The sequence below is a fragment of the Lipomyces tetrasporus genome, assembly GCF_029532465.1.
Source record: "Lipomyces tetrasporus strain NRRL Y-64009 chromosome Unknown POJ06scaffold_9, whole genome shotgun sequence".
Lineage (NCBI taxonomy): Eukaryota > Fungi > Ascomycota > Lipomycetes > Lipomycetales > Lipomycetaceae > Lipomyces > Lipomyces tetrasporus.
Genome location: NW_026611604.1, coordinates 1,090,312 through 1,109,394, shown reverse-complemented (window position 1 = coordinate 1,109,394; position 19,083 = coordinate 1,090,312). Strand labels below are relative to the sequence as shown.

Here is a 19,083-nt window from a genome sequence, read left to right as displayed (position 1 = left end):
TTCAGTTTGTTCTATATAGTAAAATTGAAGCCAGTCACTCGCCCGTCCTACCGAAAAATCCCTCCTGTGCTTCATCTATTACACGACGGCCAAGACTGTACAATTGTTGTATGAACATTATAGCATAGGGCCCATGCTACTGGGCTTAACTGGCATTGTCACGGGCCCTCGCAACCACACTAACCGGATGAGTTTCATATTTCGTTTCCTTCACTTCGATTCGATTTGGTTTCTCGGGACTTTTCGGCTTTATGTGCCTCCTCAGACGCGGCAGACACAGGAATAATAGATAATGTAAGAACTCGGGGACGTTCTGAGCTCGGTACTAGCAACCTTATGAGGTGGGAAACCAAAGATCAGATATTTTAGAATCTATTATTCGAATACTTCAAAGAGGTTATCACGTCAGTTTGTATGGACGTAGGGCTGCGAAGTCAAGAATAGAAACATAAAACTGCGAAATCAAAATAGAAACATTATTAAAAGCGCGATCAAAAATAGAAACATTATTACAGTGCGAAACCGAAAATAGAAGCATTGGGTCCGGGCCGGTGGCGCAGCCAGAGTCCCAAAAGTCAGGGCACTCAGGAGCGGCGGCGCCGTGGTCCTGACACACATCGGATCTCTCTATCAATCAACTTTCTTCTTTGGTTGCTTTTCTTAACCATCCACGGATTTTCAAATTCAGATATGTCAAAGTATGCCCAAGGCTAGTTAGTGGATGTAGGTTTTGAAAGTCCGGACGCCGGGGAGGTTCCTGTAATGGAGCAAGACTGATCGAGGATTCCGGTTGAATGGTCGAGAACTCCTCCACCTGGATCTCTGCGAACGACTCAAGCTGAAGCTGGTGGATTTGTGATACTGATTTTGATGGAAGCACATCGTTTCCAAGAGAAGTGACAGTTCGAGAACTATCGAGCCGGTCTTCTGGCGATGCTTCTTCATCGATTCCATCATTGAGCAAGAAGTAATCAGGTCTGTTTCGACGAGTGTTCATGTGATCATTTTTGATTGGTTGATTTAGAGGTCGTTGAGATTAAGTATAGAATACGATCTTTGGACAGCTGATAGAATGTAGAATATTATTGAGAGGCATGACGGATCTTCAAGAATTCTTATATTCTTCCAATTTCTCTTCCAGAACCTCTACATCCAAAAAAAAACTTTTAAACAAGCTACCCAATCCCAAAAACAAAGGACAATTACAATGACGCAATAGACGAGCACCTTAGGTGTGCAGCGACATGACCGAACATAAATGCCAAAATGTAGTCATGAATACAAGAGCTCGCACAGTACCGAACAATCTGTCCAATGTCCCCGAGAACAATGATCCCCGCGGCGCACATGTTTACGGGTGGCGGCGATCACCGACGAAAATACCAGATCAAGCAAAGCGCGCTTTGTTCTACCTGCTCCATGTAAGAAATTCAAAATCAACACGTTAGTGGCTTAGCGCAAATTTTGGAAGGCGGATTGGCGGATTTGGCGGATATCCGCCAGGTATCCGTCGGTATCTCTCAACTTCAAAAATGCGGATGGCGGATGGCGGATATGGAAATTTTTGGCGGATATCCGGATCCGCCACCTGAGCGCTTATTATTATTTATTATGTTCTGTGATAATTGTGATAATAGAAACCGACAAACAGCCGACGACGCGCGGCTGAATGACCTTGTCTGGGGCGATCCTTGGTTCAGCCCCCTGAACCGCAGGTTATATCTTCGGTATGTACAGGGTCCAGGGTCCACCAATATTTTTTTTGTTCAGGCGGCACGTTGGTGGGGTGTCAGGACTTCATTGCCCAGTTGTCCCACCAAACTAATTCGCCGATTATATAGGCATTGCCTATATTGTCAGATACAGCTAGCCGATCATCGATTATTCTGCCCGTGTCTTCACTACTTCATTGGTCCGTCCTACCGGTCCCACAACTGTCATTTGACAACCTGAAAAGCATGAAACTAGTCTCAGCCGCGAACGGTCTATCCAATATTGTGGCAAGCAAATGCACATGTCATGCATGTTAGGTCGGTAGATCGGAATCAGCTCTGATCGTATCCTGTGCGTGCGATTCAATAAGAGTGGAAGAAAGAACCTCTTATTTTGTTCCACCTTCAAAACAAACACCGGTGTTTCATTTTATATAGAATATTTTAGTTTCTAACTGCGATGTTGATGAAAAAGAACATGATGACCGCCTTGAGCGCCCTCGCGACTCTCCTTTCTGCAGTCAGCGGCCACCGATCAATTCTCAAATTCGATTGGCATATGCAGGTGACAATGGCATGTATGTCAGCTGGAACACGTTCGAGCAGCTATCAAACCCTACGGTCCACTACGGTCTTTCACCTCATGCCCTTATTAAGCATGCTTCTTTCAACTTGTCGATCACGTACGCGACGTCGCTCACTTACAACAATGACGTTAAACTTACCGGATTAAAGCCAGATACTACTTACTACTATCTTCCGGAGCATCTTTTGCACGAGAATGCCACTGCGTACTCTTTCACTACCAGCAGACCTGCCGGTGATGGTACTCCTTACAGTATCGCTGTTGTGGTCGATTTGGGTGCTATGGGACCGCAGGGATTGACCACCTATGCAGCATCTACTACTTCTAAGAACAACATTCTCAAGCCTGGCGAAATGAACACCATTGATTCTCTCACGAAGGTCATTGATAGCTTTGACTTCGTTTGGCACCGTAAAGTCAATTGTCTAATTTTCATTGGTACCTTAAACTGACAATCTTTAGCTGGTGATATTGCCTATGCAGACTACTGGCTTAAGGAGGAGATCCAGGGTTTCCTCCCTAACACCACCATCGCTGAAGGATACGAAGTCTATGAGTCCATTTTGAACGACTTCTACGACGAGATGACTCCTCTCACTTCGTACAAGCCCTACATGGTTAGTCCTGGAAATCACGAGTCCAACTGTGATAATGGCGGTACTGTCGACACCGCCAATAACATTACTTACGATGTAGATATCTGCATCCCTGGTCAGACTAACTTCACTGGATACATCAACCACTTCCGTATGCCTAGCGCCGAGTCCGGTGGCACGGGTAACTTCTGGTACTCTTTCGATCACGGAATGGTCCACTACGTCACATTGGATACTGAAACTGACCTTGGTCACGGTTATATTGGAAACGATGAGGTTGGCGGTTCCGAGTTCGATGACTCTGGTCCTTTCAATGCTACTTTGAATGCCCAGACTACTTGGCTGGAAGCTGACTTGAAGAGCGTCGACCGCAGCAAGACCCCATGGATTATTATTGTTGCTGGCCACAGACCTTGGTATCTTAGTCATGCCAATGCTTCTGGCACCATCTGCTGGTCTTGCAAGGATGTTTTCGAGCCCCTTCTGATCGAGTATGGTGTCGATCTGGTTCTCTCCGGACACTCGCACGTATACGAGCGTAACGCTCCTTTGAACAATGGAGTTGTTGACCCTAATGAGTTGGATAACCCATCTGCTCCATGGTACATCACAAATGGTGCTGCTGGTCACTACGATGGATTGGATGCCCTCCAGGTTCCTCTGCAGAATTACTCAAGATTTGGCCTTGACACCCACAATGCAACTTATGGGTGGAGTAAATTGACTTTCCACAACTGCACTCATATGACCCACGAGTTCGTTGCAAGTGGTAACGGCACCATTTTGGATTCGGCTACGCTCTACAAGAGAAGAAAATGCCGTCTTGAATACAGGGGCTCCCAAAGGCAGCAACAACAACACGACCACCTCTAATGGCCACCTTCACGGCTAGCGCGCCCAACTGCTACCGTTACGTAGGTGGGGCTGTTAGCTTGATCTATAGTTTTCTTGAATGTATTTTGCATTATTACGGCAGAGAAGGATTACAGTCGCATCCACTTCTATCTCAGGCACACGGACTCTCTGTTGAGAGATCTACCGACTGGACCAGCTGGAAACACCTAGATCATTCTAGACATTCCACTTGTGCATAATCCTAACACTACCATATTATTCTACAATACTCTTACGATCGTAGGCTAGCACATTATGGTCGGGGGCTGATGGAGCAGCTTGCCTCCCGCCGCAGGTCAGAGCTTCATACTACTGACATTCGCCTACACCTTGTCGAATATATGGAAATAGACAGCTGTAGTTCCCTGTACATGATGGCTGTGGCGAGATTCAACGAAGTGCGGTGCGATAAGGCGCCCTCAAAGCTTCTCCAGTCAGGCTAGTCGTACAGACTAACCCATTTCCACACATACATGCTCGATTATTTAATCAGCCCTTCCAGAAATTCCAGAGATTCCAGTGAATCTATTCCAATTTGAATACGCCATCAAAAACTTGAAGGCTCGATCCCGGATAATGTTCGAGTCTAAGTTGTACCGTATGCTGAATATCACAAGAATTATAAAGTTAAGAATCGGAATCTATTACAGGCTATATTAATGGAATGTGTTCTTTCGAAATAGGGAAAGTGTATCTATCCACAGGGAAATCTATCGAGATGTTCAGCTTATTATAAACCAGAAGAGAACTTTCTTTATTTGAGGGTAACAGTCCCTTGCTCTCTCATCCACAGGATCGACAGATGACCCAGTTTACCGGCGAACTTTGGTGACATAGGTCAATGGTGAAGTCGAAGGCGATGAACCCGATGAAAATGACAATGTTCCGATAACGATTTGCAAACTCATACCCGTATTGGAGATACTAGTGGACGGTCAGTTCATATATTTTAGGACTCCACCCTGCCGCAAGGCTGGTCTCCTGACTTACGAATGCTTGTCCATCACGATACAGGCAGTCCTGACAAGACTGTGCGCTCTCAGAGCCTAGTAGATACCCTGTAGCATTCTGCAAGAAGTCAGCTGCTTACTGGCCACACGTAGTCCCGTTTGCCTGCTAGAAACACCTCGGACTCCTGGCACCGAATTGGCAAGCCCTGCAACACATCCACTGTGACCCCGACCCCAAGATAAAAAAGCGGAGACAATTTATAGTACCACCGCCAAAAGAATGGGGTTACTGTCTTGGGGGACAGTGTACCCGCGAAGGTATCTCAAAACATAAAGAAGAACCCGTTGGCTGCATGGGCTGCCTCGATATAGGGCATGAGCGACGCGCATAGTTGAAGCCGCAGTACACCGGTAAGCCATTGATTGCGTTGGAACCCGGTGCAAATGCTGGCGTTTCATCGTCATCAGTATCATGTGAAATGCATCCCTTACTCGCTTGACTTCCGGGACTAATAACAGCAAGATGAGAACGCAATCTTGCAACACTGATAACAGAATCCAATTTTGTGATATCGGGAATCACCATTCCATGGATTTAGAAATATGTGTGACTGTATCGACTGGGTCGATAATGTACTTGCATGGCTTGCAAACTGCGGCTCTCCACTGGGGATCTATCTGAAATGCAAATGACTGAAGAATCGAGCACTCTGAAGCATCTTAGTCTCACTTCGTTCACTCATCTGAGGGGCCATTGTTCTGCTATTCTCACAAACCACTATATGGAGACGAAGCCCATTCACTCGCGATAACTCTAAGTTGAATATTGGGTATATGAATTTTCCATGCCCAGCTGCTGTTCTCAGTTCATGTTTCTTACCGCCCACCATTATTGCTGCCGCCTTTGGGTGATAGGATTCATTATGTTTGTCCAAACGAGACTGGCGGCCGAAATCTTGCCCACATGTAATACAGGTATAAACCTGCAACGCTGAAGACATATTTTTGATGTGTTATAGGTGTTGATGTTCACACAGGGGAGCTTGCAACGCGCTTTTGCTTTTGCTGAGACGCGCTTGCGTTTCCCCACAACCCGTGGTGACCCTGCAACGCACTTTTCTCGAGGGTTAGGGGTTCATTCCTTACACTTCCCCTACATCACTCGTCCAGTGAAATTCGCCGGCAGAGCCACATTTCCAAGAATTCCGAAGGCGAACGACGAGACTGCAGTCAATGCAACAGCTCCTGGCACAGGGTTAGGATGGAAAAGATCGAATTGGCTAGGGTTAGGGTACCCTGACCATGCTTGTCAGCAATAGCTGGTTGAAACTCCTGCAGTGTTCACAAATTCTGGCCTGCTCCTGCTAATCGGTGTCTGTTATAGTATTCTGATATTCGGCAAGTGCATGACTTGGTTAGCGGAATCCGGGTTGGCACGCCTAGATGTGGCGCCAGGGAAATTTGCCGTACGGAACTTTCAAGGAACTTTGCAGCAATATGTGTCTAATACTATTATCATACTATTACCGCAATACCTTACGAGGAAACGAGACCCGACCCCTTGGAAATAATACCCTAACCCGGGCAGGATCAGGATATAATCGCAAACCACGTGTTCCCAAACTCAGGCAAAAGTGCCTCAGACGGCGCGGCTCATTTGTGTGGAATTTCCCACTTTCCTTCCGAGATCCGCCCCTGAACTGGGTGTTATATTAACTGTTAGTGTGTCGTCATTGCGCCGCCGGGACCTCGATCCGCTCGTTCCGACCAAGCGCCGCGTTATCTCGCGCTGCATCAGCCCACTCCTCAACTCGCGCAGCATCACACCACTTCTCGCTGCCTCCACCACAATATCTCACCGTCTCATCCCCATATGTCAGCGGCGGCTATAAAACAATTTCTCTCCACGCTATCCTTTTCATAGTCGTCAGCCTGTCCAAATCACCAATAAGATTAGTCTACAGCTACAAAGCACTTCATTCTTCTGTTGTTCCGTCTTCGTTTAGCCGTGTCGCCTGTAGCTTCGCCGCCAACACAGATTTAGCAACAGCCAGGATCCAACCTTTCTCACTCTTATACAACCACTCTCCAATCACCACCTATCGCCAACATGTCACCCCACGCTTCGGACGATGTCTCCGTCGAGTCGATCTCGCCTTACGGCACAGCCCGTGCGACCGTCAAGGATACGCCGCTGAGCAAGGAAGAGGCCAAGAAGATCGACGACTACTTCAAGGCCTCTCTCTACCTGTGCTTAGGTATGCTCTACCTGAAGCAAAATCCCCTCCTCCAGGAGCCTCTCAAAGTCGAGCACCTCAAGTCGCGGCTGTTGGGCCACTGGGGTTCCGATGCCGGGCAGATCTTCACTTACATCCACTTCAATCGCCTCATCAAGAAATACGACTTAGATTCGATCTTCATCTCTGGCCCTGGCCACGGGGCGCCCGCGGTGCTTTCGCAAGCCTACCTGGAAGGGACTTACAGTGAAGTCTATCCCGACAAATCCGAGGATGTTGAGGGCATGCGTCGCTTCTTCAAGCAATTTTCATTCCCCGGCGGAATCGGCTCACACGCCACTCCCGAAACCCCAGGCAGTCTTCACGAGGGTGGAGAGCTCGGATACTCGATTTCGCACGCTTTCGGCACCGTTTACGATAACCCGGATTTAATTGCTCTGACGATGGTCGGTGACGGCGAGTCCGAGACCGGACCTCTGGCCACAAGCTGGCACTCCACCAAATTCCTCAACCCCATCACCGATGGCGCGGTCCTTCCTGTTTTGCATCTCAATGGCTACAAGATCAATAATCCTACAGTCCTCGCTCGTATCAGCCACAAAGAAATCGAAAGCCTCTTCATCGGTTACGGTTGGACGCCATATTTCGTCGAGGGAAGCGACCCGGAAACCATGCATCAAGCCATGGCTGCTACATTGGAGAAATGTGTGACGGATATTCGGGCATACCAGAAGCAAGCGCGTGAGTCAGGGAAGGCATTCCGTCCTCACTGGCCTATGATTGTTCTCCGCTCGCCAAAGGGATGGACTGGTCCTCGCAAGGTCGATGACCACTACCTCGAAGGTTTCTGGCGCGCCCACCAAATACCTCTTCCCGATGTCGCCACCAACGCGGCTCACTTGAAGCTCTTAGAGAACTGGATGCGCAGCTACGAGCCCGAAAAATTTTTCGACGAGAGTGGCAAGCTGATCCCCGAGCTCAAGGAGCTGGCACCGCAGGGCAACCGCCGTATGAGTGCCAATCCTGTCGCCAACGGTGGTCTACTCAAGAAGCCCCTGCACATGCCCGACTTTCGCAACTACGCAATCGAAGTCCACCGAGGTGGCACCACCGAAGCGCCCAGCATGTCCAACATGGCCATCTTCATTCGCGACATCATAGCCGCCAACCAGACCAACTTCCGTCTCTTCGGTCCTGACGAGACCGAGTCCAACAAGCTTGGTGGCGTTTACCAAGCTGGCAAAAAAGTCTGGATGGGTGAGTACTTTGAAGAGGATGGCGATGGCGGCAACCTTGATTTCACCGGTCGTGTCATGGAAATGCTGTCTGAACACACCTGTGAGGGATGGCTGGAGGGCTACACCCTCTCAGGCCGTCACGGGCTACTGAACAGCTACGAGCCCTTCATCCATATCATTGACTCAATGGTCAACCAACACTGCAAGTGGATCGAGAAGTCTCAGGAAGTCGAATGGCGGGCCAAAGTTGCTTCCCTCAACATTCTCCTCACTGCTACCGTGTGGCGTCAAGACCACAACGGCTTCACGCACCAGGACCCCGGCTTCCTCGATGTCGTCGCCAACAAGTCACCCGAAGTCGTTCGTATCTACCTCCCACCGGATGGAAATTGTTTGTTGAGCTGCATGGATCACTGCCTCCGTTCAAGCAACTACGTCAACGTCATAGTTGCCGACAAGCAGAACCACCTGCAATATCTCGACATGGAAGCGGCTGTCGAGCACTGCACCAAGGGCGTGGGCATTTGGGACTGGGCATCCAATGACCAAGGCTGTGACCCCGACCTCGTCATGGCCTCCTGCGGTGATGTGCCGACCATGGAATCCCTTGCTGCTACTGCCCTCCTCCGCGAGAACTTGCCGGGACTGAAGATCCGCTTTGTCAACGTTGTCGATCTCTTCAAGCTCGTTCCCGAGAGTGAACACGCGCATGGTCTCTCCGACCGCGAATATTCCGCCATCTTCACCAACGATAAGCCGATTATCTTCAACTTCCATAGTTACCCGTGGCTCATTCACCGCCTAACCTACAAGCGCCCGGGCCAGCACAACCTACACGTGCGAGGCTACAAGGAAAAAGGCAACATCGATACGCCTCTTGAGTTGGCCATTCGCAACCAAACTGATCGATTCAGCTTGGCGATTGATGCCATCGATCGCATGCCCTCACTGGGTAACACTGGCGCGGCGACAAGGGAGAAGTTGTTGAATGCGCAGATCAGGTGCAAGAACGAGGCGTACGAGAACGGCATTGATCCGAAGATGTTGCAGGAGTGGGTGTGGCCATTCTAAGCACTTGTAAAGCGTGGAGCATATATAAGTGTTTCCGTTCTACTCACATCTGGTGTTGAAATTCCTTTGATGTATATCTGGCGGTTTAGTAGGTGCCTCTGTTTGAAACACAGGCTGTGAATGTCATCTTGCTTGATTGATGGTTTTGGACAAATGATTCTAGTAGCGGGGGATTATAATATTGTTAATTTTGGATAAGTGACTCCGTATTTTCCTTGGCCTCCTCATTTTGAAAATAGAGAGCTAGATATATACAGGGAATAAATCAATCTATCGATCGCTTCGTCGTTTCATCCATAGTAAACTATGATGCACAGTACAATACCCAACAATCTGAATCGATAATGCGTTCGTTTGCCACTATCTTGCTGCCACATTCCGGGAGACAGATTCTGCGCTACAGACGTAAACTTTGCCCGATGCACATCCCATTGATCCCTGTGAAACTCTTCTGCTCGTGCCGCTGGTTTAATTTGTGGAGGATAAGGAGAAGCTGGGGAGTCGCGCGCCGTCAGTGTCAGAGCCTTGTGGCTGACACCTACGCTATGCCGGGAAAGGCAACTGGACGTCTGAACCCTGGAAGTATAAGATGGTATGGGCAGAAACACATTCTAAGTCGCTGTTTACATGGGTAATGACTCGGTAAAGACTAGACAATTATTTTTTGGAATGATGTCTTCCTCGTCTGTAGAGTGGTGGTCAGTTTGCCTTTCGTTTTCTTTCTTTTCCTTTGGCTGCGATGTTACACCACTAGCTAGTGTTGTTTTTCACTTACGCTAGCCTCAGATTCCTAGCGCCTGACCTGCTTAGTTTGTACCGTCGTGTCACGGTAAGTACCGTGAGCTCATCTTTATCCCGTTATTATAGGTTACTGCATTTAGCGTTATACGTTTACTTTTTTAATTTGGTACTTTGGTTTCTGTACATGTAGATTTATTTGTTGCATTTTCGTGGTTATGCAAAAGTCGGTCATGTCGGTCCTAGTTCGGGCCCGTGAACTTGACGTACTATAACAAAATGTGCTGAATTCATGCACATGGACCGTGTCGCTGTCATAATGGTGGTCGTCCATCCGACGGCAAGTACTCGTCAGAGGTCAATGATCGTCATTGGCGTAACTACCTTGACTGAGTGTTTAATACAACAGCTGCTCTTGAGACGGCTTGGCTGAAAGAAGGGTTGGAGTTCGCCACGAAGAAATGGCTATGAGATGAGCCATCTTCTATCTGGCTAGTAACTAGGGCCGCATAGAGTAACAATCCGTGATATTGACAAACTTTGTCACCACCAACTTAACCAGTAATAATCTATGTCCAAGGGTTGCTGGCTACTAGAGCTATTAACGGCTTGCATCACAGTTTCTGACTCTTGTCACACCAGCTATGTGTATGAAATCTAGCATCACATCTCCCACTGAAACATTTGTAGCAGCAATAACGTTATCGTAACCAGTGTCATGATGGAAACATTTTCCCTATTCAGTGTAGCTGTCGCTGATGAACCACTTGTAGCCGCGACCCCGGACATAACACCATTTTGACAGGTTAACATTTCGCCGGCTCTCGGGGTTCCGCAAATAGTACCCGCCATGTTAACAGTGCCGTTGGGATAAAAGTGCGGACAACAAATTAGATTGCCACAGGCTAGACCGACATTGTATGGTGGAGGTTCGACAAGGATGATGCAATTGTAGTCGAAAGCCGGCGGACAACAAAATTTGGAAGAGGCTATCGTAGAATTCGACAACATTTTCGAATCTACGCGGAATGGATAACTAATAAGAATAATCATTATGATTGTCTAGCTCGGAATCAAGGGGTTCACTTACAGTCTTAATTAATCCGATATCAGTACCACTCCGACAAATAACCAACTTAATAACGGCAATCGTTCTATAAATTGGCCCAAAGAAAAACTGAAGACAATTCCGCTTAATGGCGTGCAAGACTTTATAACGAAGTTGACAATCACAAAACAATTTCACCGTCTAAAAATTTGTAATTAGCGTAAGCTCGCAACCCACTTTATGAATAACTTTAGGTGTTGTAGTTAAACTGAAGAACGATTTTGACGATATACCGGATAATAAGACAAACATATTTAGGCGGAGGCGGACGAGTCGCAGTCATATAGGCCAGACCGCAACACGACCAGACGGGCTTATCTGCATGTTTTGCACTACTCTCGCGATAATACTAGATGCATCTCAATTGACACGTATGTGGCTTGGCTGCAGCAGTGAGTGCAAGCTTCAATATTCTCAGAATGCACCGCACAACGGTAGCGTCTATCTTATGCATTAGTGCGTTCTAGCGTCTTTTACTTTCTTGTTGACGAGGCTTTGACAGCCCATGAGCCAATAAATAAAGGTGGGACCGTAACCGCTATTCCTTTTTGGGACTAGCATAAGTACCTATCCGTATCTGACCATCGTAGGTGGTATGATATCAGTTTGTCGGTAGCCATATTCAACCCACACGTTGAAGCCACTGCTAACTGACATTCGAATGAGACTTCGCGCTCCATCGCTATTTTGACAAATCCAAAGACATCTCCCTGCCACAGTAAGCACTACGGCAACATTCCTGCCCACATTTCTGCAAATTCTACATCGTCTACGCCTTCTTGAACGCCCATGTCGCCACTGTATTGGCTTTTTGAATACCACACTTGCCACTCCTTTATCCCGTCCAGGACGAAGCGGCGATCGAATCTGGGCAATCCCGAAATCAGGCGCCTTATATTCGTATACAATCTAATCATACAGATATGCAACCGAACCCAATATCTTCTCTACAACTGACTCAATGACATATGCACCAAACACATAAAAAAACTCCTCAATTTCCAAATCTCTTTAAGGACGCTTATCGAACTTCCCATCAAAGCAGTTTCGAAGATTCATTCCGAGCATCACACGATCAGCTCCCAAGTCCAGATAAACTAATAAAAGCCAAAACGAAAAAATGTTGACAATGTAATGAAGCCATTATGCATTTAATATGCCGTGCAAGCACGCATAGATTATAAGATAGAGGAGAAGTATCTTCGTTATGATCTGGAACCTATTTTCCCTGGCGTATTAACCAAATTTGAGGACATCCAACTGATCGTAACGAGAGTGACCGTACCTGCCTGTTATCCTTGGAATCATCTTACCAGTCATCATCCTCTCCACCAGCAGTACGATTGGCAATATTGACAGCATAAGACGAAAATGCCGTATTTCATCGGACTGAGAGATTATGGACCCACACAATCAGCACTGGGATGTTAATCGGCAGCACCCATGTCATTAACATCAGAATCGATATTGCAAAATTACTGAAATTAATATTAAATTGCCCATTCTCAGGGTGCTACCACCAGTTAGAGTCGTCGAATCGCCGTACTGTCACGCCATGTAGGCTTACCATAGAAGTATGAATACGTAACGTTTTAATACACGTATTTACATGCGTAATGATACCCACCACAAATGCAAATTGGTAAGGCACGTACGCCAATACGGAAATCAACAGAATGAATGTCGTCAGAAACGTCTACTGCCACTGAACACCGAGAAATAAATGGCCGTGATTGTAGAGCATGCCCCTACAAAGATAGCCTTTGTACCAGTTGTAACCTGGTGATTGTTGACATATAAGCGTTCTCCCTGATACTCCATCCAAAAGCAACTCAACAGTCCACTCCGGGTTAGTCGTCGAGTTAAATTCAAATTCTGAAACCACTCGGCTGAGTTCGCGACGAACAAGAGAACGGCATCCATGGTATAATATACTACGATACACATTCCGGATGCAATACTGAAGAACAGAGGTCCCAGAAACGACAGTTGCGGATCACTAAGGCCCAATAACATGTTATTGTATCGAATATATCGATACACTGGCCCTGTAGAAGGTCAATTGACTGATAGCTGATCCTTCGGTTCCAAGAAAGGTAGAGTCGAAGCAGGCATAAGATAGGACTGGATAATAATGAAAATGGTTGATACCAGCATCAGTATGGGAAGAGCTTTCCCTATAAATATTTCCAGCGCCGATCCAAAGTTGACAAATATCCCTATCGTGAGTAGCGTGACTATATTGATACATCCATATGGCAGCACCAAAAACAGACTTTACCTTCTGAGTCATTAATGTTAAACTGAATAAGAAGTACGATAGCAGTGATCGCCAACGGTAGAGAGCCACATGCAGTTCGATACCTCATGACCAAATTTCCGAAACTTCCAATAATGTCGACGGACAAGTACACCTCTTGCGGTCGCTCACAAGTCGGATCAATCCACGTTTGCAACTTCAAATTATTTTTGACGCCCGGTCTGTAGGTGAGCGGAACAAGCGGAGATGCGCCATAGAAGCTGATATCCATCTCACTGGCATCAGGGAAAAATTTCGATTCATTCGGATCAGCAATAAATTGCCGTACAAGAGGAACAAATAGCTCTGGTCGTCCATCTGTAGTGTTATGGCATTAGTCGAGTGCACATATGCTCGGTAGAAATCATGCGTACCACAATTGTGGGATTTGACCTGAAGTTTATACTATACAAGAGCACCGACCGCTGTGCATGCTGAAATCTCGACGAATCCAGAACGGACAGGTGGAAGTCGCAATTGTGACCGGCTACCAAGAAGTTCTCAACATAACAGTTAATACTCGGCCAATGAAACTAACAGACACGTAACATACTTATAAAACTGGTTCAATTTCATATCTGTACGTCTGGTTATTGACCACTTCAGCAAAAACGAATCGTGGAGACGATGTCGTATATGAATCTACTAGTGCTACATAGTCATGGCGAGCGATCTCTCCTAACTTGTACTGAATATAGGAGAAAGTGTTACCATCGTATGGATGTAACGTTCCATTCGCCGAGGCTGGAATAACGACTTTATCGGCTACAGACTTTGTACAAGGAAAGCTTATCGACCTACTCTCTGGCTTCGAAATATCAATAACCGTACTAAAGTCGCCATGATCAGTGTCAAGGTTTTCCTGAGGTTGCTCGCACAGCAAGATATCGACTCCCTGATCTTTGCCATCGATCTCCGGTTTCTGATCCGTAAGAAAGCTGAAGAAGTCCTCACGACCACGTCCCTTGGGATAGGTATTAAATGGACCTTACTTTGTCTCGACCTTCCTAGACCGCGCAGCACTACACGCCGCCCCGAATCAATAAAACTACTCCGCACATTTTGAACTTTTAATAGAGTATCATGAACCACTATGACAGTGTTAGTATAGTCCCAATCATCGTGAAAGTTGAGCTCATACATGAGAATGGCACTCGTTTCTGCACTGAGGTTTCAGGCCCAGTAAGAAAAAAATCTTTGAAAATTGCAGTCGCGTGCTGAGAAGTTTAGTCTGCGTTGGCTCCCGAACGTTCAGACCACTTCAATATTCCTCATTTATCAATATGTTTCCGCAAATATAGGGCTGTTGCGAATACGAATATCTGCAGGTTTTCCCAATATTGTATTCGATATTCGACTCTTTGAAAGGCATTCGAATAATATTCGAATAATTCGATATTCGACGGTCGAAGAATACTTCGAATAATATTCGATATTCGTATTCGCCGTCGGGAGATTGGCCTATATCGCATCCGACGCCGATAATCGGTCGAATAATATTCGCCAAGTCGAATATCGTCAACCGCCCTACGAAAATCACCATCGACGTCCATCGTGATTATCGGACCTACGCTAGGGGTGGACAGGAATAAGATTTTCTCTATTCCTATTCGTAGTTCGTAATTCACAAGTAGGGCTGTGACGGATGGGCGGATATGGCGGATTCTATCCGCCAAATTATCCGCCTCGAATAAATATCCGCCGCATTTTAAGTTGGCGGATATGGATGTCGAATAAATATACGCCAGGTCCCAAATTGGCGGATAAGGCGGATAATTTCCTAATTAGGAAAGATCGATGTGGAGTATTTAAGGTCAGGTCCAAGTTCACTGTAATGTAGCTGAGAAGTGTATATTCTCGAAACGCTTAGAGTTCCGCGAGGATATATTTTATCGCAATGTCCGAACGAGTTAGCTATGGATTTCGAGGTTTGTATTCGAGATTTGAAAAGACTGGATTAATTCTCAGGCAGAACATTGCACATTCTCGTCGACGCGCTTACAGAATGCAGATCGTCGATGCCGCACGCGTTTGCTGACAAGTACATTGTCTTGTGATCCTGACTATTTTATTATTTACTTAAGGTGAGAGAGTCGTATTAACGAATCGGGTGAAATTTTGATTTCCAAATAACGTTTGGCGCTAAATTATCAAAGGAAATCCTCTAACCTAATTAGGCTAGTGTAATTATTTTATATTTATCCGATCAAGGCGGATAGGAAGGCGGATTTATTCGACAAGACGGCGGATGAGGATCCGACAAACTTGTAATGGCGGATGACGGATGACGGATGTAAATCTGCCAAACTCGCGATGGCGGATGGCGGATGGCGGATACGGTCAAATTAGGCGGATATCTATCTGCATCTGCATCTGCATCTTTGTATTGTCTACAGTTGCGGACGCGCCTTCTCTTATAGAATTTTTTTCAATCTAAAATCAGTAAAAGTGATATGTCTGATAGTGATCGTGAGATATCTTCCGCTACTGGATCGATGACTTGTCGTGGCTTATTTAAACGCCGTTAGGTCATTGAAAAATTGACAGTATGATAATTAAGTTATGTGGTTCGGAAAATATCAAAAATAATCATTTCATTTTGCGTTCTAATAAGGGCAAAATTTCGAAGCGTACTCTCTCTCCATCCAAATTCTCGCTTTGCCGCCATTGCTTGGACTAACAAACATACCATATCTACCGACTTTCACAACCTCACAGCTCACCAAGTCTGTCAATGAGTCACCTGCTTTAAACTGCGAACCACTAACCGTATACCCAGTGTCGATAATGTGCTCGCCGCAATTGTTAAGGACAATAACCAGAGGTCCGCGTTGCATCACCATGTGCGTCACGCTTGAGCCAAGGAAGACTGTGTCTTCTGAGTAGAATTTATCTTTTCCCACTATGGAAGCAGCGTACTTTCGGATGGCGTTAAGGCGCGCGATATAGTTGTACAAAGGGACGCTTGCGTTGTAACCGGATGACCACATCGTCTCCCTATTTATGGGATCGTAGCCACCATCGAAACGCTGTTCAAACCCGTAGTAAATAACGGGGATACCGGTGACAAAGAAAAGAAATGTAGCAGCGTTCTCATCACGCAGTACATCGTCACCGTGGCCATCTCCCAAGTAGCTCGCAAATCGAGGCTGGTCGTGGTTGTCGAGGAAGTTTGTGAGTGCGTGCGCGTCAGAGAAGGTAGCCTGTTCGCTCTTTACGACTGCGGTGAGGAAGTCAAATGTAGTTCGGCCCATAAAAGAGTCCACTAGCCCGTACCAAAGCGGATAGTTGATTGCACTGTCGAGCGGTCCCTGGTATTGTGCCACGAACGGAACGCTCTGGTTGACTGCTTCACCGGTAACGAAGACCCCGACCTTCTGCTGAAACTTGGAAAGGGACGACTTAGGAACGTGGCGCGCAGTATCAAGACGAATCCCATCGATGTTATATTTCTCAACGAGATCAACTACACTGTCGATCAAGGCATTTAGAATGACAGGGTCGTCGCTTTTGAGATCTGGGAGTACAGGCGGAGAGCCAGCGACAAGCCAACAATCTTCAATAGAAGATTGGTTGGAGTAATCTATGTTGCAGAGCTGGTGAAAGGCATTAGAAGTATTGAAAGGAGCGGGGAACAAGCCGTAATCCACATCCAGGGGTTCATAGTTGGATGCGAAGTGGTTAATAACAATATCTACCATGAGAGACATTCCTCGGCGGTGAAGAGAATCTGAGAGGCTTTTCAGGTCATCTGGGCTTCCAAAATGTTCGTTGAGTCTGTATGGATCATCTCCCCAGTCTGTCACCCTGTTAGCCAGCCATCTAAATTTTACCATGAAGATATATCACAAGACCCACATCCATGAAACGCATATCCCCAGGTTGTATTCGTGTCAATATTGTGAATGACCGGGGAGATCCAAACAGCATCAAATCCCATATTTTGGATGTAGTCAAGTTTTCTTTCCAAGCCCTTCCATGTTCCTCCGCAGTAATCTCTGATCCAACATTCGGGAGCAGTAAGATCTGTTGTTGCGAAACGATCCGTTAGCACTTGGTAAATGGAAAGCGCTTTCCACTCTTCCGCAGTCTTGGCTTGCGCTACGGCAATGAGAATCGCAAGGAAGCCGACCAGTACTTCTTTCTGACGTAACAGCATTTGCGGATAGTGAGATGGTAATAGCAATTGTTTCCAACGCCTGACGGCCGGACGGGATCATTGCATCGCGATATATGTACAGTTAACAGGGTCCTGAGCCCACACTAGATGTGAGCAACTTATCCGATCCCTGCAACCTGGGAGTTCATTCCCGCAAATGGTAGAAGTGAAGTATCACCTGCCAAGTGCAAGCCCAGGGCATATGTTGGAGCGGGGTGTGCCGGAGCTCGCTGGTTCAGGTCCGGCCGGCCGCTCGTCTAAACAGAGTTCGGCTCCCCTGAGTACTACTGAACATCGCCTCCGGGTGACTAAAAAGTAATCAACCCTAAAGATTGCCGGAAAATCTCACGGCCGGCCGGCCGCTCCTCTCGAGAGGGGTAGTGGAAATTTGGCAATAATATCACATTTAAGACTGGAAACCATCGCTAAGTTACCAATTTACCCGTGTCTTATTTGAAGAAGTCTCGATTGAGGTTTTCATTTGACAGAAGTGAGTTTGACATCCGATGTGAGCTAAGTCAATTGACTCAAGGCGGAGACGCTTTTGCAGCATACGCTCAGGAACACATCTTGTCGCTGCTATTGCTATTGAGTTGGTCGTCAATGCTTGGCAACTTCGCCGCCTGCCACAAGCCCTTGGCTACCCAGATTGTCGTTGTTAAGCGTGGCCGCCTTTGGCAGATGTTTCAAATCACAGATCACCTATTGAAACGGCTTGTCAGCATATGCGCTATTCATCAGAGTAATGTAGTACTACACGCGGCGGAGTTAGCAGTGCTCCGCCTCCGCAAACTCTGGCAAAGCACCGGCATAAATTCCACAGCAATCGACAGCAGTCACTTTTTGCCGTTCCTGTCCAGGCACGCCGCCAACCCGTCACGGTCAACTGTGTCGATCCGGGTCTTTGCCATTCCGACCTGATTCGTGAGCACTGGTGGTTCTTCGCCGTCATGAAGTTACTTCTCGCACGGTCGACCGAGGAGGATAGCAGAACTTCGGTCCATGCCGCGGCCCAGGTTGGAGAGTCGCACGGCAAGTATCTGGCCGACGCCAAGATACAGGAGCCGGGCAAGATTGTTACGAGCAAGTAGGGCAAGGAGGGCAAGGAGGCGCAGGAGCGCGTGTGGCACGAACTGGTGAAGAAACTGGAGGCGATCAAGACTGGTGTGACGAACTTCTGACCGACTGGTAGGATGGCGCCTGAAAAGACTGCATGACCTTGTAATTAATATCCCAGCTTTCTTTGCCCCAGGACTTAGTTTTGTCTGAATAATAACGCACTGGTCCGCTCTTGCTGTGACCCTCTCGCTTTGCTATTTGACATCGTGTTGAATCCTCCTCGCGACATGTTTCGTTCCGACTAATCAGAATCTACCCGGCCCTGAATGCCAGCCTTGTTATGCCCCTTTCTTTAGCACTCCAGTGTGGTCATCAGTCCGCCCATGCTAGCGCCGACGTCAGGTGGCTTTTTGGAATTTGTGAATCGGTCGCGGCT

General features: G+C 47.0%; 7 protein-coding genes across 7 annotated transcripts; 2 read left to right on the top strand and 5 right to left on the bottom strand.

Annotated features, from left to right (window-relative positions):
- Positions 1–512: 512 nt before the first annotated feature.
- Positions 513–1,160, bottom strand: POJ06DRAFT_259594 (uncharacterized protein). The gene is made up of 3 exons (XM_056188409.1): positions 902–1,160; positions 815–861; positions 513–773 (listed from the first exon to the last, which is right to left on the bottom strand). The coding sequence occupies exons 1-3, from the start codon at positions 995–997 to the stop codon at positions 635–637; spliced, it is 282 nt and encodes a 93-aa protein (XP_056041935.1). The 5' UTR covers positions 998–1,160; the 3' UTR covers positions 513–634.
- Positions 1,161–2,288: 1,128 nt separating this feature from the next.
- POJ06DRAFT_270448 (Metallo-dependent phosphatase-like protein) lies at positions 2,289–3,767 on the top strand (the record flags this gene model as incomplete). Its single annotated transcript, XM_056189440.1, has 2 exons — positions 2,289–2,709; positions 2,761–3,767. The coding sequence occupies 2 exons, from the start codon at positions 2,289–2,291 to the stop codon at positions 3,765–3,767; spliced, it is 1,428 nt and encodes a 475-aa protein (XP_056041934.1).
- A 1,545-nt stretch (positions 3,768–5,312) lies between these two features.
- POJ06DRAFT_152218 (uncharacterized protein) lies at positions 5,313–5,960 on the bottom strand. The gene has a single exon (XM_056184688.1). The coding sequence runs from the start codon at positions 5,737–5,739 to the stop codon at positions 5,413–5,415; it is 327 nt and encodes a 108-aa protein (XP_056041933.1). The 5' UTR covers positions 5,740–5,960; the 3' UTR covers positions 5,313–5,412.
- A 622-nt stretch (positions 5,961–6,582) lies between these two features.
- POJ06DRAFT_259587 (XFP N-terminal domain-containing protein) lies at positions 6,583–9,581 on the top strand. The gene has a single exon (XM_056188408.1). The coding sequence runs from the start codon at positions 6,849–6,851 to the stop codon at positions 9,282–9,284; it is 2,436 nt and encodes an 811-aa protein (XP_056041932.1). The 5' UTR covers positions 6,583–6,848; the 3' UTR covers positions 9,285–9,581.
- A 623-nt stretch (positions 9,582–10,204) lies between these two features.
- Positions 10,205–11,272, bottom strand: POJ06DRAFT_259585 (uncharacterized protein). Its single transcript, XM_056188407.1, has one exon. The coding sequence runs from the start codon at positions 11,073–11,075 to the stop codon at positions 10,686–10,688; it is 390 nt and encodes a 129-aa protein (XP_056041931.1). The 5' UTR covers positions 11,076–11,272; the 3' UTR covers positions 10,205–10,685.
- Positions 11,273–13,188: 1,916 nt separating this feature from the next.
- POJ06DRAFT_240175 (uncharacterized protein) lies at positions 13,189–14,572 on the bottom strand (the record flags this gene model as incomplete). Its single annotated transcript, XM_056186078.1, has 8 exons — positions 13,189–13,367; positions 13,412–13,747; positions 13,804–13,822; positions 13,853–13,916; positions 14,014–14,194; positions 14,231–14,393; positions 14,422–14,436; positions 14,489–14,572. The coding sequence occupies 8 exons, from the start codon at positions 14,570–14,572 to the stop codon at positions 13,189–13,191; spliced, it is 1,041 nt and encodes a 346-aa protein (XP_056041930.1).
- A 1,461-nt stretch (positions 14,573–16,033) lies between these two features.
- POJ06DRAFT_213969 (alpha-amylase) lies at positions 16,034–17,836 on the bottom strand (the record flags this gene model as incomplete). The annotated part of the gene is made up of 2 exons (XM_056185495.1): positions 17,288–17,836; positions 16,034–17,228 (listed from the first exon to the last, which is right to left on the bottom strand). The coding sequence occupies exons 1-2, from the start codon at positions 17,586–17,588 to the stop codon at positions 16,036–16,038; spliced, it is 1,494 nt and encodes a 497-aa protein (XP_056041929.1). The 5' UTR covers positions 17,589–17,836.
- Positions 17,837–19,083: the final 1,247 nt, after the last annotated feature.

Coding starts and splice junctions, on each gene's coding strand:
- POJ06DRAFT_259594 (XM_056188409.1), bottom strand. CDS start 997: ATGAACACTCGTCGAAACAGACCTGATTACTTCTTGCTCAATGATGGA. Junction 862..901: donor GGCTCGATAGTTCTCGAACT/GTCACTTCTCTT, acceptor CATCAAAATCAG/TATCACAAATCCACCAGCTT. Junction 774..814: donor AGTCGTTCGCAGAGATCCAG/GTGGAGGAGTTC, acceptor ATCCTCGATCAG/TCTTGCTCCATTACAGGAAC.
- POJ06DRAFT_152218 (XM_056184688.1), bottom strand. CDS start 5,739: ATGTCTTCAGCGTTGCAGGTTTATACCTGTATTACATGTGGGCAAGAT.
- POJ06DRAFT_259587 (XM_056188408.1), top strand. CDS start 6,849: ATGTCACCCCACGCTTCGGACGATGTCTCCGTCGAGTCGATCTCGCCT.
- POJ06DRAFT_259585 (XM_056188407.1), bottom strand. CDS start 11,075: ATGATTATTCTTATTAGTTATCCATTCCGCGTAGATTCGAAAATGTTG.